At 39.9% G+C, this 27,402-nt stretch overlaps 1 protein-coding gene across 6 annotated transcripts in view; it reads right to left on the reverse strand.

The window, feature by feature from the left end:
* Positions 1–27,402, reverse strand: part of FNDC3B (fibronectin type III domain containing 3B) — a 331,748-nt gene that overhangs the window by 36,958 nt on the left and 267,388 nt on the right. For all 6 annotated transcript variants that reach the window (XM_046658126.1, XM_046658125.1, XM_046658127.1 and 3 more), the window contains 8 exons: positions 26,917–27,055; positions 24,355–24,426; positions 22,070–22,188; positions 20,221–20,326; positions 19,153–19,325; positions 16,671–16,784; positions 16,184–16,333; positions 11,325–11,605 (listed from right to left, as the gene is read on the reverse strand). In XM_046658126.1, the coding sequence (XP_046514082.1) occupies positions 11,325–11,605; positions 16,184–16,333; positions 16,671–16,784; positions 19,153–19,325; positions 20,221–20,326; positions 22,070–22,188; positions 24,355–24,426; positions 26,917–27,055 (1,154 nt within the window). The remainder of the gene's footprint in view (positions 1–11,324; positions 11,606–16,183; positions 16,334–16,670; positions 16,785–19,152; positions 19,326–20,220; positions 20,327–22,069; positions 22,189–24,354; positions 24,427–26,916; positions 27,056–27,402) is intronic.

The following is a 27,402-nucleotide window of genomic DNA, read 5'->3' on the forward strand; positions in this document are numbered from 1 at the left end:
AGTGTGTGAAAATAATTTCCTAATTCCAGTGAGCACTCACACGGGATGAATTAGCAAAAAAAACAAATACCAACCTGAGGAACAATTCCACGAATTTACCTCAGAACAAACTGACTTTCAAGTTTTACTAAATTAAAGTCCATCCCAAACGCAAACTTGAGAATTTTCTCTTTAGCTCAAGTAACATGTTGAACACGTTCATCCCGAAATTTAGAAAGGATCTGCATGCTTTCTTTTAAATGTGCATTGTACAGTTATGTGCTGCATAATGATGTTTCTGTCAACGACGGACCGCACATACAACCGTGGTCCCATAAGATTAGTACTATAGAGCCTCAGTGTGTAGTAGGCTATACCACCTGTTGATATTTCTTGACGTATGCATGGCAGAATTTCAGAGAAACTCACCAGAAACCACCTGGAATCTACACTGAACTGGCATTCGGTACCAATAAGGGCCCACTGAGTGCCCCCACCACCCCGAATCACTGCATTCTTCAGGTGACCCTGGTGAGTTCTCCCGAAACCTGGACTTCCTTATTTTAAGTTAATGGTCCAGGTCTTATATGAGCTGTTTCAAACCTCAAGACTAGGTGCCTTAAGGAAGTACCAATACATTTCCTAGGTAAGAGGAACCTAGGTGGGGGAATTCCTAGGAAAGAGGAACCTAGGAGGAATTTCCTAGGCAAGGGAAGCCTAGGGGGAACTTTGGAGTGAATGGGGCAAGCTGACCTTTTTAACTTGGCTTTAAACTGTAAAGAATTGTGTTTATAAAGTCTGAACAAACTGCTTGATAGAGAAATGAGAGACTGAATGTGTTCAGCTCTGAAGAAAAGGGACATTGCTCCTTCCAGCCGAAAGGCGATCTCAGGTGACTGAGGACCTCAACAGGAGTGTTGGAGGATCGAATGCCGCATGACGTGTAGTGGTCCCATTGGGAACTCCACTATCATTCATGCTAATTAATTAAAGACTCGTCCAGGGAAGCACATGTGCGGGTTGGTCACCCATGCTCTGAGCCCACATAGCAGTTTTAGGCTGCTGGCGGGAGAAACCGAGGCACATAAGAGAGTGTTTATGACCTTTTAGGGAGTAACACTCACAAGCACCATGCTTCTGAACCACTACACTGTCCTTAGGAATTGTTCAGACTTTACAGCAAAACAAAACTAAAAGAAAAGTGGGAAACTGAGCTTCTAAAAAGCCCAACCAGTTCCTGAACAGGTAGCCTCCCCTCCAAACTCTGGTTGGCTTTATGCTGTGACTTGCAAGAGCTTACCAAAAGTGGAATATTCCCATCCCAGATTCCTAAGACTGAAAGAAAGAAAGAAAAAAAAAGTGGGAAAAGAAGTTTTTGCAGATGCAGTCTGCTATAAAAACACCCTTGCCCGAAAATCTTTGTTGTAACTGTCTGTTGTTTATGTGTGTGTGTCTGTATATGTATGTTATAAATATGTGGTATTTTACCTCCAGATGGTATAATTTCTAAAGAGCTCTATTCAATTGACTTAAAGTAAGTGCTTACAAAATTTTTTTCTAGATGCAACTAACCCAATGTCTTTCAAGTTGACGTGATATGAAATAATCTTTGGTAAGTAAAAGCTTGTTTAACTGTGTTGGTTTGATTAAAATAGGCATGTCATCAGAGTTATCAGCACTGGATGTGATGCAGACATGCAGCCCATATTGGTCAAATAACCTGATGTCGTCTCTATTACAAAACTGGTTAACAAAAAATAATAACTTAAAATGATGGCTAATTTTGTCTAATGTCTCATGAAGTCTTGTAGGCAATCTAAATAATTACTGGGAACAAGTAACTAAATAGATGTGAAAAAGATGAGTGTGGGTGAACTTTTAACAATAATTGTGTGTTATGGTATATGAACTTAAAATAGCTTCCGAAATCTCTTTGGTAACTTGAAACTTTAAAGTTTTGCTAAGTTATTTTAATTGATAAAAATTCATTAAATATCTAGATCATCTCTAAATAAGATAAAATATTAGACAATTATTAAATATAAGTTTATGTACTCTTGGCTTATTACAGAAAAACTTAAAAGTGTGTCGGTCTATTAGTCAACATGTTTTGTGTTTTATTAAAAGATTGTACTATGAAGTAATATGTTTTCAGAAATTATTAAAGGAATTCATTCATAAATTTGCCAAGCCACAGAATGCTAATGTAAAAGACAGTTCATAGTTGTTTACTTCTTAGTTTTCACTAACAGTTAAGGTTCCTAAGGGTTGAAAAATTCTAATATATGTGACTAAAGCTACTAAAAATTAAGGAAAATATATTTGCATTCAAGGAAATATGCATGTTTTCACTAAAGCAGCTATAAAGAATGGAAATATTTTTGTTCGTTTTGTTAAGAAAGATAAATTTGTCCCAAGGTACGGGGCGGGGGGGGGGGGGAGAAATTCCTGGGACAAATTCTGAATTGAATGCAAAAAGAAAGTGACAGAAGGTTGATGGAAGTAAAACCCTGAGGAGTTTTGTACATGGTCAAGTTGGCTAAGATTGAAATGAATCTAATTAAGTAAATGACTTTTAATATAAAAAGTAGGCTGGTACAACAATTAGAATTTGGCTTTCCTTCTTAAAAGGGATAATTTTCTTAATCTCTCAGTCTGCTCTTGATAAAGTGGTTATAAAAGGTTTTTATCTTTGAGTAAGTCTACCTAAAAGACAGAGGGATCTATGTTTTGTTAAAATAATTTCCTATGTTCAAAAAGACTGAGGTCTCTATTAAGCTTTTTAGATTGTTTGCCCTTGACTCTTTCTACTGTCACTTTGGTTAAATGGGTAACTAAGCATTGTTTCACAGCGACCCTTGTTTCATGGTGACAAGATCAGCAACCTCTTGATCTTGTTTGAACAAGTGTTTTAAAATCTTCTGATATTTTTGACAAGCTCCCCATAACTCATATTCTAAATGAAGTCTTTCTTTTGACTTTTTTCTTTGAGAATTTTCAGAGCACCCCTGGGACTTCCGAAAGAAATTGTTCTCTCTTCCTATAAAGGGAGGGACATGGATTAGGCTTGTTTGGTATGTAAATTGCATGGGAAGCACTGTCAACTAAATGATAATAAACCTTCTTAGGTTATACTGTGTAGGTAAATATTACTCACTATTTTACCCCTGCTACCTTGCTTCCAACATCAGAAGAGGAAAAGACCACAGCTGCATTCTATTATTTAATTGGTTTACAGATGGGTCTTACTTAAATGATAAGCAAGGATGTTATCAAGCTGGATATGCTGTCCAGCCTCAAGAATGCCTGCTACTTTCTGTTAACTCTGCTCACCCAGGAAAAGATTTCCTTCTACAGGCTCAAGAAAACTGCCATGGAAGAAGAGAAACAAAGGTGGCAATAAAAGGGGGAAAACAATACTTTTGGAAACTTTTTCCCACAGTGGCTCATAAAGCCTATACTCATTGTGCTATATGCTGAAAGTATAATCTAGGGAAACTATTTCATGAATCATAAGGTCACTTTCCCCTTCTTAAGGGACCCTTTAAGGTATGGCAATTTGACTTTGTCCAAAAGCCACCATCTCAAGGATATAAACATATCTTGTAATGATCTGTATGATCTCACATTGGATTGAGGCCTTTAAATTTAAAACAGCAGCGGCTTTAGGTAAATTCTTATTGAAAAGGATAATTCCTGTTTGAGGAATTCCTACTGAGTTACACAGTGATGGAGGAACTCATTTCACCAAACAAATAATTAAATCTATTTGTAACATTTGGCCAATAATGCAGCATTTCCACTGCACCTACCATCCCTGATCCTCAGGACTCAGTGGAAAGAACCAATGGCACAATCAAACCTCAACTGGCAAAGCTTTCAGAAGCATTTAGTCTCTCTCATGACCAAAAGCTCTTCTGCTGGTGCTCCCTAATCTTAGATCTACACCCTTTGGTAAACGTTGGCTGTCTCCTTCCGAGACAATAGCTGGACGGCCTATGCAATTAGACAAAGAAATGTATGGACCAAATTTGCTTAAAGGAAATATCTTATTGTCAAGGTCTCATTGAGACACTAAAAAAAAAAAAGAGAGAGGTTGCTGGTTGATTCTTTTCACAGGACTATAACCTGGAGAATTTATTTATCAGGAGAGGCATCAAATAAAAGACTCTGCAGCCTTCTTGGAAAGTAACATACCAGGATGAGAAGATGGTGGCATCTGTTGTAGACAGCCGTCTGAAGACTCTGGACCAGGCCTGTATTCCCAACCTTATATACCCTCATTTAAACCTTTGCTATGCTTAAACTGTATACCTATTTTATAAGTGTTCCATTTAAGGTTTCAAAATACTATCACACTTAAAGAAAGTGATTGATTTGGAACAGACTGGTCTTGGAAGCTAGGCATTTATTGGGTGGCTCCTAATGGAACTCAGTGGTTATATGAAACAAATCTCTAGCCTTGGCTACTGCCTGGATGGCTAAAATGCTGCACCCTGAGTTTCCCTTGGAAGCAGGGAAGGAGTCACACTGAGCTAACACCTGTTGCCAATCTTCCTCTCTTTAAGGCCAGATGGGCTCATTCAGTGTTCCACTGGTATGGCCACCAAGCAGCTATATTTGTTGCTTCTTTGGGATGTCATATCACTTACAGAAGCCCTTAATGGTTGTCAAGCAGGAATAGCCTTATTAAATACTAAAATATCTTTAATGGAAAAGCCTGTCCTTCAAAATAGAATGGCTTTAGATATTTTAACTGCGTCCCACAGTGGTACATATACAATCACTCAAGCTGAATGCTGTGCTTTCATATGTGATAAATCTTCCAATTTGTCACCTCTGCTGAAGCACATGAAAAAACAGGTGAACGTCTTAAGCGATCCTACATCTAGTCTTGATTTGTTTGGTTGGCTCCCTTCCAGTATCAGTTCCCTTTTTTGATCCAGATTGCAATTCCTATTTCTATCACTTCTTGCAATTCTTGTACTAGTCATATTATTCAAACTAATTGCTGTTTTCTTTACTCAGTGTTGTAAGACTGGCATATAAGCTAGACTAATGGTTGCTCAGTGACTTGAGATGGTTGATTGATCTTAGAACCCTGGACAAATTTCCTTTTCTGATAAGGACTATGCTCCTAAGAACTCACTCTAAACTAACATTCTCAAATATGTTGAATTATCATTGTTTCTGTACTTGTTCTACAATTGTGAACAATGTAAACATAAGGAGTCAGAGAAAAGCACACATACAATGTTTGTGCAACAATCTAAAATTAATTAAAAATTATATAACCTATGAAATGCCTGCTCTGTTAATATATATACCTGTATGCTTGTCTGACTATTTCCTCCTAATGTAGACAACTTGGCAAATAAATAAGATAAAAGCCTAGCACGGAGGGACATGATGGACCCAGGGCAGGCAATAACCACCCTGGCACTGAGTGACAATATTTTGATCATCAATGCTTTCTATTGAAAGATTATAGATCAAAAGGGGGAAAATGATAAATAAATGGCAAGCAATAGGCTATATTGGAGTATATGAGGAAGCCATTTGGTGTAAAACTAATTTGGCCTGACCATGTTTTTCCAAAAGGCCCTTTTGGAAAATGGCCTGGTGTGGCCACTGAGTATGCATTGTATATCTGCTTTAAGTATTTACTATGTCCCAAAGACAAGAATGATGCCCTTTAAGATAAAGAAAGATGTCATTTCCCCCCCCCCATTGGCTTTTCCTTAAGGATAAGCATCTCTCCCTAAGCTAGGGACTGACCACTGACCTGCTGTGACCACCCAGCTTGAGACCACAGACCTGCTTCCTGCTGTCTTCATCAAGGGCTGTTTCAATCACTGTGCTGCTAGGCAATCTTGTGACTGTTGTAAAAGGGACATTCCAATCATATGTGATGCATGCTTTTTGAAAGTATATAACCACTCTGTTAAAAACCTCACTTCTTTGGTGCCCTTCCTATTGGAGAAGGAAGGCCCCAGGCCAGTTCTCAGGTCTGGCTCATAATAAACACCCCAGTTTTGATTTATAGATTGTTACAGATTATTTGCATCGACAAAACCAAACCTTCATCAATTGGGGAAGGTGACTTCTCAATCACAACTAGCCATCTCAGTGCCTGGGATGTCTCAGTGCAGAGGTGGGGGGACAGTGAGGAGAGATCCCATCCCCCACGAAGGGCTGGGGTAGGAGAGGCCTAAGAAGTAAAGATGGCCTTTTATAACAGCCCCCCACCAGCCTACTACTTGATCATCTAATTAAGAAGAGAAACACATGAAAGAAGAGAATAATTATCAGATAACTTCTGACAAAATACAAAATCTCTCCCTTTGGGGAAAAGATGTGCTCAGAGCAAAGTTATTCAGAAAAGGCTTCCTGGAGGGGTAACCTGAGCTGGCTCAGAGCCAACCCTCCCTCAACCACGCTGCTTCTCCTGACAGCACCTCAGATACCAGGGCCCCCATTCCATCTCCAGGCACTTCAACTGGGTTTTTTTCATGCCCTGCCTTGACAGGAAAAAAACCCTTAAATGTTTCCCATTGCTTAAGGGACAAGGCCATATTTCCACAGACACATCAAGCTATAATCTGGTCACAACCCACTTCCCAGCTCATTTCTTCCCTAACAAACATCAGCAACAGATAAAGTTTATTGAATGCTTGCTTACTATGTGTCAGGTCCCATACTAGGTGCCTGAAATCTTATCTAAAACACACAACAATGCTACTAGGTAGTTAAAGTTATTAGCCTCATTTTATAGACCAGAAACCTGAGGCACAGAAATCTTAACTTGCCAAAGGTCAGAGAGACAATAAATGAGCAATCCAGGATTGCAGTCAAGGCTGTCTGACTCTCGCGTGCTACTTCTGAACTATTCAAAACTTGTCTCCTAATAAAGCTCACTACATCTTGTTAGGATGAAGTGATTATCATTCACTTCTTGGCAGGCTGATGTAGTGCTTGACATATAGGAAGGACTCAGTAAAATTTTCATCCCTATTTTTACCTAGCAAAAAGCATAAACGAGCATAACAAACCTACCTCAAGTTTTAGTTGTTTGTCAGCTCAGTATGAGTCAGACATAATGAGGTTGCCAAAAAATGTAGTTTTATGGCAACCTTACTAATTGCTCGATATGGAGAAGAAAAGAGAGGTGACAGGCTTACTCTGCTCTGAGACAGCCAGCCAGACCATTCCTGGAGGTCTGGGCACTACACATTAGAGAGGTCATCAAGAAACCCAGATCACTCACTGAAGAGGATGGTGGAGGATACAGAAAACCCAAAGGAGTGAAGAAAGATCTAAATGAAGCGAGCATGGGTAGGTATGAGGTAGCGGACGTTATAAGATGATGTCTAGGCCCCTTCTGGGGCTTCTGCACTGCAGTCTACAGGAGTGGGGCTCAGACATCTGTTTCGTGCAAAAGGTCTGCAGGAGACTCTTATATACAGTAACATTCAAGAATCACTGCTCTAGGGCAGAGGTTCTCAAACTTCAACATGCATCAAAATCTCCCGCAGGGCTAATTAAAGCACAGTGTCGGCCCATCCCGGAGTGTCTGATTCAGCAGGTCTGCGCTAGGGCCTGATACTCTGCATTTTCACAAGTTTCCAGGTGATGCTGATGTTACTGGTCCAGGAACCACATTTTGAGAACCACTGCTGGAGAGAAAGTCCCAGGATCAACTGAGTTGATTTTAGATTTAGAAGGTTTTGACAAAATATAAGGGAAACTCTACAAAAATAGAGTTATTCACAAATGGAACGGACTGCCTGGTGAGGAGAAGCTAGAACCACTGCTCCATCACTGGAGATGCTCAAGCCAGGACCCTGGGAAGGGGTGACAGCAGGCGATCTTGTCTCTCCAGCTCACAAATCCTAAGATTACACGTGGCTGGAAGCATACAAAGAAAAGCTACGTCTTTGTTTTTGGTAATACTCTTTTTTCCTCTTCAAACCAAAACACAAATTCAATTTCAAACTCAGTTCTATGCTTAAAAGTAATGTGTTTAAAAATAGCATTGTAATTCCAACCAAATTCCATACAGGGTATCAGTAAGCCAATGGGTAATTTTGCAACACCAATGGAGATGTGATGGATGCACTAGAAAAACCTTTCTGCATCAATAAGTTTGCTAGAGAGGTGCACAATTCTGTCCAGGCAACGCAGAGAAAAAATAACCTCAGTGGGATAACAACGTGTAACTGCTGAAACAAAAGAAATAGGTCCTTTACTCAAACCCCATGGCCTGCTTAAAATGTTTCATTCCACATTTTTATCTAGAACACCACGATCTGTTCACTTATATTTTAACCAATTTATGGAACAGAAGACGGTGAAGTAAAAGTTGATTGGACCAAAATTACACCTTTAGTTCCTTGAAATACTCATTTTGTATCTCACCAAAACTACTGCAATTGTGTTTTTGTGAAACATAAAAGAACAAGACTGTGGGTTGACCAGAGTTCTACTAAAGAGTACCCAATTATGCACTGTAGAAACTAAACTCCTTAAGTTGTACAAAAGATGATCTTAAATATGAAAATTAATCTTAATATCTTAAATATGAAAGGTCCAATTTATTTATTGATTGGCCAGCAAAGACTTTGAATAAATTTTTTTTTTTTTGGCCAAGAAAACACAGTTTGACTAGGGCCAAAGATCTGTCTTTTCTAAAGCTATTCAATTTTCATGCAATCTGTCTAAAATGCTATCTACCTACCTACCCTGTAAGGTTAAGACGTCACATCCTCCCATTGTGACTTTCCACATTCAGCTCAATATACTAGCCTTGCATATTAATACTGAATTTAATTATTTATGCTACATCCATTAAATACTTTCTAAATAGAATCTCGAGGTTTTACCATCCAAATCTCAGCTCAATCTTGCACAGCTCCTACACCACTAAACCATTTCATCTTCTCCATAACGCATTTATCCTCTGAGGTACTTTTTAACGCATCTTTAATTCAACCACTTATATGGAAGATATTTTTGATAATTTCCACTGTAACTCGCATTTCATCACTAAAGATTCTTGAGCTCTAGAATTCTTTCTAGAAGTCACTTGACTGCATGTTGACTAATAAAAGTCAACATTCCTCCAATATCAGCCTTCCACAACCCTTCAAGTTTTACAATTATTTAAGCCACCTTTAAGGAAGGCACAATGTCAGGAACAAGTGAAATTCTTGGGCTAACACCTTGCTCTAAGAGTCCTTTTATAATTGCTGCCCTGAACGTTCAGAGACTGACCGGAGGATTTGAGGTCCACTCCAGGTTAGACAAGGGCGTGGATCAGAGGGCACACAAAACCTTTCAGTGAGACCCTGAACCAGCGTGGGTCCTTCATAGGTTTTCTGGCCTGAGGGATCAAGGTCAGGCAATATTCTGAACATCTGGTCTCTTAGAAACAGCTGGGGGATGACATTCACTTGGTCATTTTTCCCCAGAGAAGAATGGTCAGGTTTCCTTAGCACATTGTCACTGGGGAAATTCCCTGAGGTCTGGCTTTAATCACCTCTGAATTTCCTCAGCACCTGATCAGAGTGCTCTGGACACCACAGGCACTTAGTATTTGGTGGCAAACAAGTGAAGACTGGTTTTCCGAGACTGGCTAAAAGGCTAAAAATGAAACAATGGCCTTGGCCCGCCTCTTCTTCTATGTAAGTCATTTCCTCCTTCATTCAGTTTCTATCTCAAGTCCCACTTCGAACCACCCTGACCGTTCTGAACCCTGGGTTCTTCCTCTCTGAAATGCCTCCAGGAGTCTGTGAACAGTGTTATTTTCAGCCTGTGATGCCACAATCCTCGACTATGCCAGGTTGCTATTTAAGTGTCCCCTGATTCTGTGAGTGCTCTGAGGGCAAGGACAGCGTTTATCACTGTTTTGTGGATCCACAGTGCACAGGACTGTGTCCAGAAGAGACTTCTTATAAGAATGAAAGAGTAAACAAAAATAAAAAATTGTCATTGTTCTAAAAAGCAAAACAAATGTACTTATATGAATTATTCACAAAAGATATAGGAAGAGAGAGAAACAGTAGAGGTGAAATGATATGCGGGACCGAACTTTTGTATCTTACAGCTGATGAGCTGATTTCTTTCTTCAGCTTCTATGGAAAAACCAGGTAGTCTACCAGACTACAGAACTAGAAAATACTGCAGGAAAAAATAAGTGAAAATGATACACTCTTCTTTAGCAGGAAATTTATCTGCCTGCTCTTCACTCTTCCTGCCCCACTCTGAGAAGAACTAGGTTTGTTGGATGATGATCTTGAGAACGATGAAAATAACAATGCATGTTAATTGTGCACTTGCTATGTACTGCTGGGCTCTATATAAGCATTTACTATTCATTTACTTACTCCTTGCAACATTCTTCTGAGGTAAGTAATCCTGTTCTCATTTCACGGAAGAAGCAGCTGAGACACGGAGAGGTTAAGTAACTTGCCTAGATACCGCTGAGGCCCTGAATCTGAAAATCTGTGCACTACTTCACCTCCTTGAGAAACACCTCTCAGTCTGACCAAGGGAGATGTCCTGACAGGGCACACCTGCATAACCACAGATGGGTCCTCCATTCCTCTAAGGACCTGGTCTTGCTAATCGGAAAACTGTCTTGAGTGAGTTATGACAACTTGGAGACAGAGCTAAGTGATCTGAAATGTTAAGAGGCCATGACGGAGAAAATGTGTCTCAGAGGAAGGTGAGGTGGCTGGCTCCCAGGTTGTAACTTGGGGCGGGGGGGGACAGAGCATGTAGACGTTAATCAACTTTGGCTCCATGGTGGGTGGTCTAACTTCTGTGGCACCTTGTGAAATCCTGAGTAAAAGCTACCTCACAATTGCTATGTAACATTACATCTGCTTTGAGGGCATCAGAAGAATCGTGGAGCTCTGTGTCAGGAGTGGGCAAGTACATGGTGAGGACAGAGGGTGTCTGCAGAGTGATACGAGTCGCAGTAAAAATACAAAGGAAAGTGGTTACCAAGAGACCAAGAGGGAAGAACTGAATTAAAGTGAGTGGTAGGTGATATTCCCCCACAGAGGTTAGAAAGTGTCTAAATTTGTAACCAATTCATGAAGTATAAAGCATCACAATATACATATATATACAATATGTACTATGCATATATATTGTACATATACAGTATATACATACAATATATATTACAAATACAGTTTTAAAACTATATTTTGCATTTAGTACTCTTAAATACATTAAGAATGGCTAGAATTCACCCATTTGGCCTTTAGAACCTGCAAGGTCCGCAGGCGAGGTGCTGCCGTGTCGATGCAGCTTCACCTCTATGCCCTTGCACTCACCGGTAGGTGGTTTCCGGAAGGAGATCTTTCATAATGTGGGAGGTGGTATTGCCCACAGTGATGCTAGTGTCTCCAAGATCAATATTGTAAGCAAGGATTTCAGATCCATTATTGCACGGCTCTTCCCAGTTCAGTACAAGGCACAAAGAAGGTGAATCGGGGTAGGCATTGAGGGTCTCCTCCTCCAGGACACAGAGAGTGGAGACAGGGTCAGGGGCAGATGCTGGTGTCTGGCAAAGGACAAGCTCACTGTACGGTCCTGCTCCAGCTTGATTGACAGCCTAAAAAAAGAACAGCAAGATAAAGTCCACATTACTCTATTAGCACTTCCTAATGCATCCATATTAGGTGCTGTTAAACAAATTTAAATATAAGGTTTACTTCCAGAAATGTAGGTAGAAATAAATCTTAGAAACTGTTCAATCTAATGATGACTTTCCAAAAAGTGCCAATCACCTCTTTTCTGCTAATAAAGCAAAAGATAACATCACCAGCATCACCTCTTAGGAAAAATGATTTTAAAATAACACTTTATATTTGCACAGCCCACTTCAGTCTTATGCGACCTTCACAGTAACTAAGGTAGCTATTAAACGGCAAGTATTCTTATCTGACTTTCACAAAGGAGAACTCAAGGTCAGGTGAAATAACTCAGGCCCCAGATTCAGAGGCAAGCTGGGACCAGAATTCAGTAAGCTGACTTTTAACTCAAGTGCTGCCCTGGAAGAGCTATAGGAATTTTAGAAAATTATCTACTGTTTTCCATGTGAATGCTAAACTCCTATCTGCAATCACCGCTCAGCCCTCATATGACTTTACCTGAGCACCAGAGCTGACACCTGATCATTCTTTCAAATGCTTATCTCCTTGCGCTCCAGGACCTGTACTCCTGTTTCCACTTAGCTGCTGCTGCTTCTCAACCACCTTCGCTGGTTGCTACTCATCACTCGATCCTCAGCCCTGGAGGGCACCAGGGCTCAGGCCCTGGACACCTCTTCTTTTCAGTCTCTACTCAAATTCTTGCAGATCTCATCTTGTCTCAGGGGGTCAATGCAGTTTATACCCTACTCCCACATTTATTTGTGTAGCTCAGACCTCTGCCTTGAACCCCAGCCTAGCGTATCCAACTGCCTTTGGAATATCTCCACTTGAATGTCAAATAGGCGTCTCAAACTTGTGTCCACAAAGCTCCTCATCTCCACCCCGTCACTTCTCACCAAAAAGCTCCACGGCACCCCTGTAGTTTTCCCTACCTTTCAGGTTGTTCAAGTCATATCTCTGAGTTACTGCTGGACATCTTTCTTCCTCTCATACGCCTATCCAAGCCATCAGCACATCCTGTACCACCATCCTAGTCCAACTACACTCTCTCATCTGGTTACTGTAATGACCTTCTAACTGGTATCTGTGTCAGCTCTTGCCGCACAGTCTATATTCACAGCCAGCAGAGTGATACTGCTCAAATCCCTTCATGGCCTCCCACCATATTTAGAATATACTTCAAAGTCCTCACAACAGCATACAAGACCCTATCTGATCTGCTCACCATCACCACCCTCCCAAAAAACCCATTACTACTCTGACCTTGTCACCTACTGCTCTTCCCTCACTTACTCTGCTCCAGCCATACTGGCTTCCCTACTGTTCCACAGGGACAGCACGTTTCCTCCACCTGGGGGCCTTTGCAACTTGCTGTCCCTCTGGCCAGAAAGTTTTTTCCCCAGACATCTGCACCGCTCACTCCCTCACTCCTTCAGGCCTTCTCTCAAGTGCTGCCTTCTCAGCGAGCCCTCTCAGCACACGGAATTTAAACTTGCACTCACCCCACCCCACGATCCTCTTCATTTCCTATTTCTTTTCTTTGCTTTTTCATCATTTTCATTTACCATCAGGATAGCATGTATTTCACATAATTACTCCCCTGATTAGAAGGTAAGTTCCATGAGGGCAAGGCTGTCTGTTGGTTCACCCACTGTTCTGTCCTCAGCAACTACAAGAGTAGCTGACACAGAGGATGTGCTCAATAAATGTTACTAAAAATATTGTTTTTCCTTATAAAGAGAAAAACATTTGGCTGCCTCCTTACAAAAATGAATGGACTCTAAAACCAAGTTCTTATTTACTTCCTAGGAGAGCTTATGAAGACAAACTACAAACTAAAGGAAAGGAGTCTGAGCGCTTAAATCAAGGGCTCAAAACAAAACTTACAAGGCGTGTGTATTACTCTTAATTTCAAAGAAGCAAGCTCAGAGCATTCATTATCAAATCACTTTTAAAACTCTATCGTACTATTTCGTCATATCTATTCCTATTTCATGACACTATTTCAACTCTTGTCGGTAAAATTTTGTCACAATTTATTGTAAGAGTATATATTTAGAGATTTTTATGACAGGGGCAGAAAAACAAGATATCGTGAAGCCCAGTGCTCACATAATTAAGACTTTATATCACCACGTAACAGAAGGAAAAGAGCATGGCACTGGAGCTTAGTTCAAATTTTGATTCCATTCTTCACTAACTGTGTGATCTGAGGCAAATTAACATCTCTCAGTCTGTTTCCTCAGATGTAAAATGGGGAGAGTAACACCTAGTTCATAGGATTATTGTAAAGATTAAATTAGTTAACGTAAAATCCTGGCAGTGTCGGGCCAACAGTCGCTGCTTCACTTCTCTCCTTTCCACTGGGAAAACCAAGAACAAAATAATTTTTCCTACTTAAAAACAAAAATTCATTTTGAACTAATTTTAGATTTACAGGAAAGTTGCAAAAATAGTACAGAAAAATTTCCATATATCTCTCCCCCTGCTTTCCCCAATATTAACACCTTCTGTAACTATGGGACAATGATCAACACCAGGAAATTAACATTGGTACAACAGCATTAACTACATACAAACCTGATTCAACTCTTATAAATTTCTCTAATAATATTCTTTTTCTATTCCAGGATCCTATCCAGGATCCCATTTTCTTTTACTAGCGTCACTCTATGGAAAATGTTTCCTGGATTTATACCACTTATTGTTACCAGTTTTCAAAGGAACCCATTCCGAAGAATCTTAAGAGTATGCCTACAACATACAATATGCCTCATGTGAAGAGAAGTACTTTGGTGCTTGTTAATTAAAATATTCGTAAGAAAGAATATAAAAATTCAAAAATTCCTGAGTAAAACAAGAAATGTTTCACCTAATTTTTATAAAATACAATATAGGAATTACAGCGATTTAATTTTTAAGGTGCCAAATATTCAAAAGAATATTCGGGTTTAACCTGACTTGGTAGTAACGTCAAACGAAAATAATTTATATGTGGCCCATAGATACCAAGACATCACTACAGGTTGAGGAGACCCTTTCCCTGGCAATACTTTCCTAGCATAGCAATGGTGGCCTTAGAGCACTATTCCCTTCACAGGGTCTGACTCATTTTATGACAAACAAGTATAGACATTTGAAAATATTTTCTACTTCTGACTACCAAAGCCGAGAGGCAAGATTATTACGCAGGCTCTATTCTTGCCAATGTCTCTCTTAAAATGCAGTTTTGGGAAGTGAGTGCTAAAGACAACATATACCCTGAAAGGAAAAAAAGGAAGTAGAATGTTTTAAAGAGAGATCAAAACTCGAAAAGCACAGTGAAGTTCTATCCTGTGGTGGCAGATGTTGTTTATTTACATCCTGCCTTGTTCCAAAAACAGGAGTGTGGCACATACTTTAACCCTTTCCCAATGACTCAGCATCGCTATTATAAAGATCGGATGATGTGCTATGACCCTGACTCACTGACAAAGGGTTAATTATGGCCCAGGAGCTCCACTGAGAGCGAAGGTGGATAACACAAGAGTTTAAGCAGAAATGTTTATGATGAAGCAGCCTTCAGAACTTAATAGAAAAGCTTCAGGTGATCTGGAAAATTAACTTACGTCGGGAATATTTTCTCCAAAGAGGTCAGAGATACTGAGTGTCGATAGACTTGTAATAAGCAATCTGATCTGTGACTTAACCAGGTGGAAACCTACATCTGCCATCTTTACTTCTTCACCTATTTAACTAAATGTGTGTGAAGACAGACCTCTTCAAGGTCAAGAACCACATCTGATTAATCTTTTTCTCTCTCCTGTTGATCATCCTGATCATCTTTTGATTCTGGCACAAAGTAGTGCTCCGGAAAGGTTACTGGACAAATGGAAAGAAAGGCACCAAAAAAACCCTGATTTCTCGAACAACAGGCTTTACAAAGGGACAAAGAATAAATCATTTAAGTTAATAAAATAAAAGTAAGTCCATGACTATTGTCACTCATGGGGCTCAGGCTATGAGCCGACTGTTCTTGACGTTAGTCTATTTGGATTCTCAAGTGGAAGCTTAGAGATAACCAGCCTTGTTCATGGTCACTTGCAAGTGGGAGGTGGGTCCTACATTCTCTAATATTTGTTTTTGGCTCCATTTAACAGCTGGCATGTGAATTTTCTGTCTTCGCAAGTTTTAAGTGGCTTTCCTGCTGGAATGTGCATCTCCAGGGAATTCAGACAGAAGGCGTCTTCCCTAAGGAGCTGTGCTTGCCTTTGCCTCGGTCATTTACTCAGTGAACTGACAAACAAGCAGGACGCAAGGGTGCTGAGAAGTAGAGTGGAGAAGAATCTGGTTTTATTTTCATGTTTTAGGATCTCCTTGAGAAGCGAAAATTAGAGGTAAAATACCAAAACAATTAAATTTACTTTTATTTAAAAGGACCCTCTCTTCCCTATCATCCCTCCTGATAGCCTCCATCACAAGCCTTTGAGTAAGTCTCCTCACGAGGCTTTTCTTGGGTACCAGTGTCTGTGGGGAACATCTGCATAAAGTCAGCCCACCTGGAGTCGACAGCAATATTGCGCAGCAGGCAGCAGATCCCTCATTTCGAAGCCGGTATCTGCCCCGTGATAAACGAGTTCTAAAGACTCTTCGTCTTCTCCCCATTCCAACCTGTACTCGGAGATGTCGGCACCAGCGCTTTCCGGACTCTGGAAAGCATCAATCCATGAGGTTAATAATTTCACTATGAAGGAAACCCTATGACATTTGCATTCAATTAACTAAACTGGGAAAGAGCAACATGCTCCAGGATATTTTGAATACATACAAAAGAAAGGAACGAAAGAGATGCTCAACTTCCTTTCAATTCTGCCCAGTAGCAAAATTTCCACAACTCTAAATGACAGTGAGCCAGTGCCAAAGGAGATCACTGTGTAAACATCACCTCCACGTGAATTCTGGCTTTGCAGGTTCCTCCTAACTTGCATTTGGAGGCAGATAAAGTAGAAGAAACAGAAACTGATGTAGAACCTGGGCCTGACTTACCTCCCAACTCACGAGGACACATCCATCAGGCGTAAAAGAAATACAAGGTGCTTTGCACTGTCCAGGAGGCCCTGCAGCAGTGGTGATTTCTGAGACATCAGAATAGGGACCATACTGAAAGAGAAGAACACACACAGGCTCGTATGTATGTATGTGTGCACACACACGTGTATGTGTTTGTGCGTGTGTGTATATAACCAAATGAGGGCCAGGCTAACACCATCACCAATGCAACTAATTAAGAAGTATTACCAAATGGGTTTCACTTTCAGGTGAATGTGTGTAAGTTTTTTTCCTACATACATTCCCTGAGTGGTAAATGTCTATTACATGTCTATATTCTTTTCATTCAAAAGGATTAGAAAGTTGGTTTACCAAACATTTTTCCTTCCCTGTGACATCAGAAACAAAAATATGCTCATTTTTGACACACCATGGCATTGTGCTTTAACACCTCTCAGAGGACATCAAAGAAAACTAACTCAGATACACACTGCAGGTTGATTTTTAAGGCATAAAATCTCTTGGAATTATTGGTTATCAAATTCTGAGTAATTTCTTCTGGTTACCAGTATTTTCCATTTTGAAAGTTTAATGCTCCTGTGAACATTTTCTCAGCGTGGCCCCGCCATCCCTTCTATTAGAAGGTTTACACTGCACGTCTCTTTTCTTTATATCACCATCAGTGACCACACTGCTCAGAGCCAACCTCCACTGAAATTTAAAACTTGCATGAGAGCCATAACTACCCATTTCAATAGTGGAATATGTGATAGCACAAAGAGTAAAATAAAAATAATTTCCAGGCTAATGAAGTATGTAACTATGTTTTTCAAAATGGGAAAGAAGATTAAAAAAAACAAAACCAAACAACTCTCAACATTTTCCAACACAATTTGTACATATACTGGCGGGCGGTGGGAGGGAGCAGCTCTCTGAAATGGAGGCTACAAGTCAAATACACAGTTAACTTCCAATACAACAGGAATAAACCAGGCTGAAGATAATTTGTTTATACGACAAATTAGTGAAAGGGGAGAGAAAGTCAAATCAGTCCAGTTGCATGTTTATCTCTGTTATGGCAGAAATCCAAAGAGGTCGATGAGGAAAAGGGCAAAAACAGCAGCAAAATAAAGTTTCTGCAGCTTCTGTGATCAGCACCACCCAAGCTCTTTCTACTTATATAAGTCTGGGTGCACAGGCTTTCTTATCTTCTCATCATTACATTTTTATGTTTAGTTTTGCATTTTTTTTTAATTTAAATATCTGTGCTGTGTCTGAAATTCTTTCCTAACGGAGAATTAGAAGAAATCCAGTTCCTGTTAAAGGTCCGAGACCCTACTTCAGACCAAATGTTTTCACAGTCAGTTGTGGCTAACACGGAATGGATTAAACGCAAACACATTTCACTTCTGAAATCTTGAAGAAGACTACCAAGAACCAGAAAAAGTTACGGTCAATTCCCTGTCACTGTCAGTTGAGCTTTCTTATTTTTAAAACTTCATCAATTACTTGCATCTATTTATTTGCATGGAACGCGTCTATACACCTCACGGCACTTTGGGGGCTCTGGCAGCAGTCTGCTTTACCCACACCCCTCTGCCTTCTTTCATGTTTCAGCCCTACAGTTTCTGAATCACCTAGTTCTCATCATCAATCTGCCCAAAATTCACACCACTCTGCAATTTCAAAAAAAAACCCCAAAAACCAAAAAAACAAAACATCTTTGTGGATAAAATACAGACGCAGATATTTTAAGCTCAAATAGCCCACCTTGACAACTCCAAATGGAGCAGTGGATGGGAGGGCCAGAGAGTCTTCACTTGAAACAAAACAAAACAAAACAAAAACAAGCAAGCTGGCCGCCCTGGCCTCTACCCCAGTCTAGTTTTAAAATCTGACCTAAGGCTGGGGGAGCAGCCCAGTAGCATAGTGCTAAGTTTGGAAGAGCCAATTTGGCAGCCTGGGGTCCACTGGTTTGGATCCCAGGGGTAGACTTATGCACCACTTGTCAAGCCATGCTGTGGCAGGCATCCCACATATAAAGTAGAGGAAAATGGGCATGGATGTTAGCTCAGGGCTAATCTTCCTCAAAAAAGAAAAACAGAAAACACTGACCTAAGACACTGCGGGGTAATTTACACAATATGGTAAAGGGATACAGTGTGCCCTAGTTTCCCATGACTGATTAATATGGTCAATGAGATAATTGCAAATTATTTTAAAAATTACCAAAAGCATCTAAAAGATGATGTTCTTATTAAACTTGAACTCTGTGTTAATGATATGAGGACAAAAGAAACAAAATTTCCAGTGGTGGGTCTACATGAAATCACAATATAGCAATTCAGAAAGAAGATTCTACATACACTTCTGCAATGGTTGTCAAGGTTGGACATACACTGCAGAGGAATTTCAGCAGGGTAGAAAGGGTAGTGCTAGAACCTTCTATCTTGGTTATGGTGTGTAACCTTATACTCACCCCTCCGTCATTCAGCGCCCTCACCCTGAAACGGTACACGGTTCCGGGAAGCAAGTTGCCAACGGTGCACTCAAGCTCTGGCCCATGGTACACCTCTGAAGCTACATCCTCGGGCTCCGTCATCTCCACACTGTACTCCGAGACCTCGCAGCCACTTTCAGAGGCAGGAACATCTGGGAATGGAGAATGTTTTTCATCTTAGAACATTTTTGTGCTTCCAGCTGGCCATATCACACCCGATTTTCCACCAGGTTTGAAAAACATCATGTAGGTGGCCTGTCCTCAATATCTCTTAGAGAAGAACCCCCACTCCAAAAAAAAGAGATAGAAAAGAAAACGTTTCTGAGATGATGTTATCCGTACTTTTCAAAGCGAGTATATTTAATTACACTAACAAAATAATTCCCAAACCATAGAAGTATTAAGCAAATTTCTTTACATTCTAATGCAAGGTAAAGAGATAGAAGGAAGGAAATCTTTAACTTGAAACCAAAGGACACATTAAATCAAGAGGGAGGACTCAAAATTGGCCCAATATTTTATTACATCTTAGACATAAGTGGTGGGGGGAAAAGAGTCTGATAGAGTTTTGCAGGTTTATATTTGCAATTTTACATGCTGGAAACTGCTGACACAACAGGAAATGCTAATACAGCTTGAGTCCATACTAGAGAACACTGGGACCCACCTGTGACAAAGCAGCAAAGATGAGGAGGAATTAGATGTTACCTTATGAACCACTTCTGGATTAATCTCTAAACGGAGCACAACTTTTCTTTTATGGATAAAGTTGAAAAATTCCTGAAAAAAACTAGCTGCTCTGAAACATTTTCTAGAAAAGTGCCCTCTGTGCATGTGTGGCACCACTGGAAGAGGAGGATGAGCGACAGCATGGGGGAGAATACAAACCCAAGCCGACACACATTAAAAAGAATAGGACGTTTTCAACAGAAAGAAAGAAGAGTTTTCAGAAGGAAGACTTGCAACTTAATTACAAAGCATTAAGTCTTAAACTCAATCTCCAATTGTCCAAATTGTCAATGTCAATGTGAAGATTTGTTCACTCACCCCACTCTAAGTGGACTTCTTTGTGCTTTGGTCTACCCAAAACCCTCGGTGGTCGACACTGACCTGGTGCAATGCTTAGTGTGCGAACAGGGAGACTTTCAGAACACTGCGGGAGAAACACCGGAGAGAATCACCTCTTAGTTACCGTGAATTTATCAGACGTCTATATACCAGGCAAATTCCACCCCATAACTGTAAATGCTACCAAGTGGGGGCTACGTGTTGAATGTGCAGATTTTTTTTTTTATATAATAAGATATTCGTGTGTGTCTGTGCATGTGTTTTAAGTGTGGACATATACTGCATATGATATTGGTAAAAATGAATATTTCTGAAGTCAGATTTATAGCCATGAGTGTTATATACCCTAAGCACACAATTATTTTCCTTTAAACCAAAATCAGAGCAACCCTTCATGAGGACAGAAGAGAACACAAAACAACAGCTGGATGAAGTTTTTAAATGGTGCCATAAATGGCCAACCACCCACATACAGAGCAGAAAAGCAAATAAGGTCGACATTAATCAACTGAGTCTGACATTAACCAGTAGGTCCTGTTAATGCTGAAATAAGCAGGGCTTCTTTTTGCAGGATCTGGTTGCATAAGGCTGGTGGTACGAAAGTTCATCCCCTTTTTGAGATGTGAGAAAATGAGGCAGAGCTAAGCAGCTCAACCACACTCATTGTTCTGCCCAAGGAGAAGTGGTGCAGAGAAAACATGCTTCACCCACTCAAGGAGATCACTGCCCCTGTGCAGCGTAGGAGGTACTGCGGACAATCTGTGGCTTTGGTGTGGATACACCCCACCCCGCAAGCAGTCCTGAGCCCTAGCACTGCAAAGACATGGTCTAGCTGCAGCTTATTTTCTCAGGAGTCTGTCCATATGGACAGTCTAGACATCGCAGTACACTATCCTGGGGGGGAAAAGAAAATAAACACAAGATGATGTGGGCGGTGGGTTGACTGGCAAAATTAGGCATCCTAATGGCAGGTATTCTCTTGAAAGGTCAACCCAGCACAGGGCTATTAGCCACTATGCTGCTCTCTCTCTCAACATTAATAGTTTCACACCATAATGTTGAATATCTCTTTGATGAAAATGTCTTCTACCATCTCGCCTCTCGCTCACTTTCTGAATGGAAGTTAAAGCCATTTAGATAATAACCCTCTCATTTCTAGAGCACTTCACGTGCTTTATTAGGTTATTTGGAAGCTATGAGAACACTGTATGTTTGAAACCAAGGCTCCTAACATGTTAACTGGCTGGTCTAAGGTCATATAAATAGTAGACAACAAGAGAACTGCTGCCGCCTACAGATGGGGAAGGTGGGCACTGCACAGTTGCAGAGGTGCCATTCAGCTGGGTCATCATAGATTTATACGGTTTTTACAATAATTTTCCAGCAGATGGCAGCAAAGTACCTCGAAGAAGGGGTGTGTCATCATCTCATAAAATCGCCAGATGTGCTAACAGCAGAGCTGTGCTGGAGGTCATATCTTTTTGACTCTAAATTCTATGCTTTTCTATGGTTGTAATAACTGAGGTTCCCCTTATTTAGCTAACGGAAAATCCAGGCCACCCTCAATTTTTACCTGTCACGTGTGATCATGCCAAAGTCTTCTCAGAAATAACTAAGTGACAAATGTACCCCAAAGTACCACAGTTCAGTGGAGCATCATTCACGTCTATCTCTTTATGTCCTCTAATGCATAATGCAAAACATTCTACTTTTAATTTCATGATGTGATGCCACGACACATTCTAAATAGCAATTTTATTCTGATGTTATAAATATGTTGTCTGAATTTGACCAAAGACGTTTACTTTTATACCGAAACTGAACCAACCTGACTGTGTCCACCAGTGCTGATGCAGCATGCGCGGAGCTTGTACAAAGTGCCTGGTTTCAAGTGGGTGAGAGTGTATTCTGTAGCCGATCCGCTGTACGCCACCTCCCACTGACTCGCTGCAAAACAAGACACAGGTATGAGTTTATGCCTTTTATAATCATGTAATAGTATCAAGCATTACTGATAAGAAAAAGCTCTAAGTGGTTTCTATGAAAACCAGCATCTCCGATTCTTTCTCTTTTTTTAAAAAAAAAACACAGCCAAAAGCTTCTCTTTCCATTTCCTTTACAAAGTTCAATACTAAAATAACCTGGAGTCGTTTTTAACACTTAGTCCTGCTGGCTAGATTACTTGGTATCACCATTATTACATTTGCTGACTATCAGGTTTGGATGCTGGAAACCACACAGAATCTGCTGTTGGCCCAGGGGGAGTGGTAAGAGGAGAGAGAGGACACTGTCGAGCAAGCTGTGCAAGGGTTCTGATGTGAGAAGCCCCTGGGCCAGCCGGCTGTAGGGAAGGCTGCTCAGTGTGAGGTTTCTGGTCCGTCTGGGGCACTGTGGAAGAGTCTTATCTGCCCGGAGGTCACAGCGACTAGATTCCTCCCAGTACAGACTGAGGCCCTGGCGCAAAGGCCGGCTGTCTTCATGGAGCCGCACTTCAAAGACAAAAAGGCCTGGGATAGTGACAAATTAAAGATGAAACACTCATTGTGACCCAGGTTATCTGACCACTTCTCAGGATTAAAGAAAGCAAGCAAGGCCCCTGGAGAGGTCTAGGCGTCCGAAGAGGCTGCTGCCACCAGGGGAAACGCATCTGGGTTGCTTCGAGTGACTGCCTGGCTCTCACGTCTGGGCAGCTAGGATGTTTTCTCTCTTCTGTTTAGTTCTCACTAACGCTATGTTTCCAGCTGACTATTTTACAAAAGCCTTTTACTCCATGAAGTTGTTTTAGGGAAAACACTTTTACTCTATTCCATGATATTTTACTGAAGTAACTTCCACAAATTCCCTCAGCTGCTTATTAGGCTAGATTGACAATTACGTCACATGCACTAGGGCCACACGGGAAAGGGGAATAGTAAAGACAGTGATCCTGACATTTCTGATTAGAAAACCTCTACTGAACAGGCAACTGGGAACAAGGACGACTGAAACAAAAAGATTCAATTAATCACTGACATTATGCACTGGCAAAGTTGGTAGTTTTAAGCAGAGAATGGCATCTATTTTTGATTTGTCATTAGTGGTCAAGAGAGCCAAAGAAATACTTAGGTTTTCACAATGAGCCACTGCATATGCATGACTTCTCTCCTAGGTAGGTTTTCTAACGTAAAAACCTAAATCAAATTTTAAGCACAGAATATGATTTTATGCTAACAACCACAGCTGTGCCCACCTCAAAGAATTCTCATGTTCTTAGCTTAAAATAGGACCTGATTGACATGAAAAACAAAATAGGCCAGGTGGCTGTCACAGTACAGAATAAAAGGCAAGCCACGCACCTGCATTGTTTGTTTGTAAAACTTACTGTTAACTCTTTCTGTCTTTTTCTGCCATACGCATGTGTGTTTTTTTTAAATTAGTGGTTGCAGGAATTATTAGAGTGGTGAGGTATTTCATTTTTAAGGTTCTGATGATTATAATATTTTTTCTATTAAAGCCTAATGAATTTTATTAGAAAGAACATCTAAGAACTTTTTAAAAGGCATTATTTAAGGAATTTGATATCTAACCTTATTCCACTTTAACCCACAGACTGTGACAATGAATGAATAAATAATCTGACTCAGACATCACAACAAAGATGGAAAGACATTTTCTAAATTTGTTGTAAAGTGTGACACTTGTCACCGGCCCACAGTAAGACTACATTTAGTCTGTCATCATTGTACATCGGAGTTTGTAGATTATCACACTTGTTTGGTGTCTCTACCTTACCTTTCCTGCTGACGGCTTCTGACACTCTCTCTGCTTATAAGAATTTCCAGAGAAAGTGTGCCAAGAGAGGGGATGAAAAAGTTAATTATTCTATTAATTAGGACCTCTGGCTTAAAGAAATGACATAGAAAATTTAAAAACATGATAAAAATGTACATTTTGAGCAGACTCTGATCTCCGACGCTGTGCTTGAAAGAGAAAAACTATCAACGTGTGACCAAGGTTTGTTTATTGTAGTAGCGCTATCACTAATGATTACCCAGTATTACGATACAGATGTTTATCACATTAAAAAACAGGCTTGCCAAAGGATTTGAATAACACAATTTCCAAAACCTTCACCTTCGGAGTTTCCATCAGTGATCTCTAGCAAGTACTTGAGTATTTCTGAACCACCATTGTCCTTCGGAGGATCTGGAAAGTAATCAAATGTGTTATTAGTTATGAAAAGGTGTTGATTTTTATTAGTAAATATCATTAGAACAGAAAATCATATAATGTTATACTGACTTAATTCTGAATTGAACCAAAAGGCAAAATAATACATTATTTCACCTGACTCTTTTCTTGAAAAACAAAAGAAACAAAAATATCAAGAAATCCTGAATACTATCAGATTATTACAGCTAAGGAATGTCAAAGAGTTAGCATTTATAAAGTGAAAGATGAGCAAAATACAAAATATGAACTGATTTTTCTAGAGTAATGTTAATAAATTTATGAATTCTGAAACCTCCTCATTAACCTTTAGTGATTTTTATATACGATGAAACATTTATGCATTTCTTTAATTATTTTATTCTCTTTTATTTCACTTGTCTTATCAGTGACCAGATTCTTTGGAGAGATGGAGAGGGAAGGAAAGAGAAGTGCAGAACTTACTGACAAGACAAATAAAACAGCAGAATGTAATAAATCTGTTCCATCGCAGTTCGCTACTAAGCAAATTTTATATCCCAGTGAACCTGACCTGGAACCGGAGTTGTGGACCAATGGAACGTGCACCAAACAGGTGGCTTGAGGAAGAGGTTCCAGCTCATTACCAGAGCCCTGTGGCACTCTGATTATTTAGTCCACTGCAACTCTGTTCCTCCAAGAGTCTTCTTTTCAGGGCAGAAAATTCTGCAAGACTATGCAGAATGTACCTCCACTGTCAGTCGGTCATCTCTGCATTTTAGCTCTACCCTCAGGTTACTCATTTAGATTTAGGGACTGCTTCCCTTCTCTCTCCGCCTGGTATCTCCATTAACGTATACGTACTTCAGTAACAGACATTAAACAATAATTACGAAGCTAAACATTACAGCATAAGGCTAATGAAAGTAAATATCCAGTACTGACAGAACTTTCTAGGATTTTCTGAGGAAAAAAGCTTTACAGTCTGGCAAAAAGCACATCTATATTTTTACAGTTTCTCTTAAGCATATCCATCTCCCAGGGAAACAGATATCCTAATAATTTTGCCTCAAAATTATCTGTTAACTTTATGTCTCAGTGGTTGTTCTCCAATTACAGTTTATATCTTACTTGGCTGCCAGGTAAAATCTTATTTTAAACTTTTACGTTTTTTTGTCTTTTAGGTAGCTATTATTATGTGATGTTAGTGATAATTATATACATCATGCCAGCTTTACATATAACTGCAAATGTTTATCAACATTCTAACCACATTCATTTCCTTGAAATAATCCACACAGCAGGTGAGCCAGGCTCCCCGCCCCCACCACCATATGATGAACTTCAATACGAAAAACTCCTGAAGTTCAAGACTTCTGGTTACATACAAACGACAACAAAAACTAAGTTTTCCTAATTCATTTTAAACTGAACATTCTGTACATCAAAATTTACTTATGATGACATATCTAAATTTTGAAATTTATTTTCAATATTAACTTTATTAATCAATTTTTTACATTAAATATTACTACTTTTTAAAGGGCAAGCTATTGAAGAATGAACTACATATTCAGAGATTACTACATTCAAGCCAATAATACATTAAAAATATAGGAAAAGAACATGTAATACAGGAAAATCATAAAGAAAGTGAGATGCTCTTAAAACTGTCCACTTCTACCAATTGTGCAATTCTCTGGATGTTTCTCGTACACATATTCCAAATGTGTAAAACTCCCACAAGTAATATTGCCCTTTTATTTTTTATTTTGGTTTCTTGCTACTGAAATTACAGTAGTCTCCCCTTATCCAACAGAGACATGTTCCAAGACCCCCAGTGAATGCCTGAAACTGTAGATAGTACTGAACTCTGTGTATGTTTTTTCCTATACGTACATACATACCTATGATAAGCTTTAATTTATAAATTAGGCATAATAAGAGATTAACAATGATAACTGATGATAAAATAGAACAATTATAACAATACACCGTAATAAAAGTTATCATACGTCTTAGCGACCTAAGCACACGATTTCTTTTCTTTCCTTATTAAGTTGAGAACTTTCACCTTTTCCCTTAAAGGAAGCTCCTCATGGCTTCTCGTTGGCATCTGAACTGCCAGCATCACTACTCTTGCGCTTTGGGGCCATCATTAAGTAAAATAAGGGTGACTTGAACACAAGCACTGTGATACCATGACAGTCGATCTGATAACTGAGCCGGCTCCTAAGTGACTAATGGGCGGGTACTGTATACAGTGTGGATCCGCTGGACAGAGGGATGATTCATGTCTGAGGTTGGATGGAACAGGATGGCGATACTCAGAATGGCACGCAATTTAAAACTTACGAATTATTTCTGGAATTTTCCATTTAATATTTTCAGACTGTGGTTGACCGCAGGTAAATGAAACTACAGAAAGCCAAACCGTAAATAAGGGGAGACTATTGTGATCAATTTTTTAAAATCTGTCTAAAAAGAAGCAACGGCAGCAAAACATACCCCACTTGACACTAAAGCCATGAGATGTAACTGGTCCTTTAATGAGGGGTCTTGTAGGAGGTCCAGGCCTGTCGGGACTCGTCGTACACACCAAAACTTCACTGGGACAGCTTTTCCCTTCCATATTAGAAGCAGTCAGCTATAACACAACCAAGAAAACATTAATGCGCTTTAGACATTAGGTATTAAATCAATGGTGACTTTTTGATACGGCAAGATTAAGGCATCCATAACTCAGACACACACACACACACACACACACACACACACACACATATCTTCTCTCTCTCAGTCTCAAACTACTGATTTGTAAGTGTTTCTTTCATGGTGTACTTATTTTCTGTATAGTTGGCTATTAACAACTAAAAACAAAACGATAAGGTGGGTTTTAGCTAAAGACGTTTTTACCCCTCCAGGAAGACATAAATCTAGTATACCACCACGTATTTCTTATTCTTTTGTGGAAGGAAAATATGGCGGGAGAAG

Source organism: Equus quagga, chromosome 4 (assembly GCF_021613505.1).
Source record: "Equus quagga isolate Etosha38 chromosome 4, UCLA_HA_Equagga_1.0, whole genome shotgun sequence".
NCBI classification, from domain to species: Eukaryota; Metazoa; Chordata; class Mammalia; order Perissodactyla; family Equidae; genus Equus; species Equus quagga.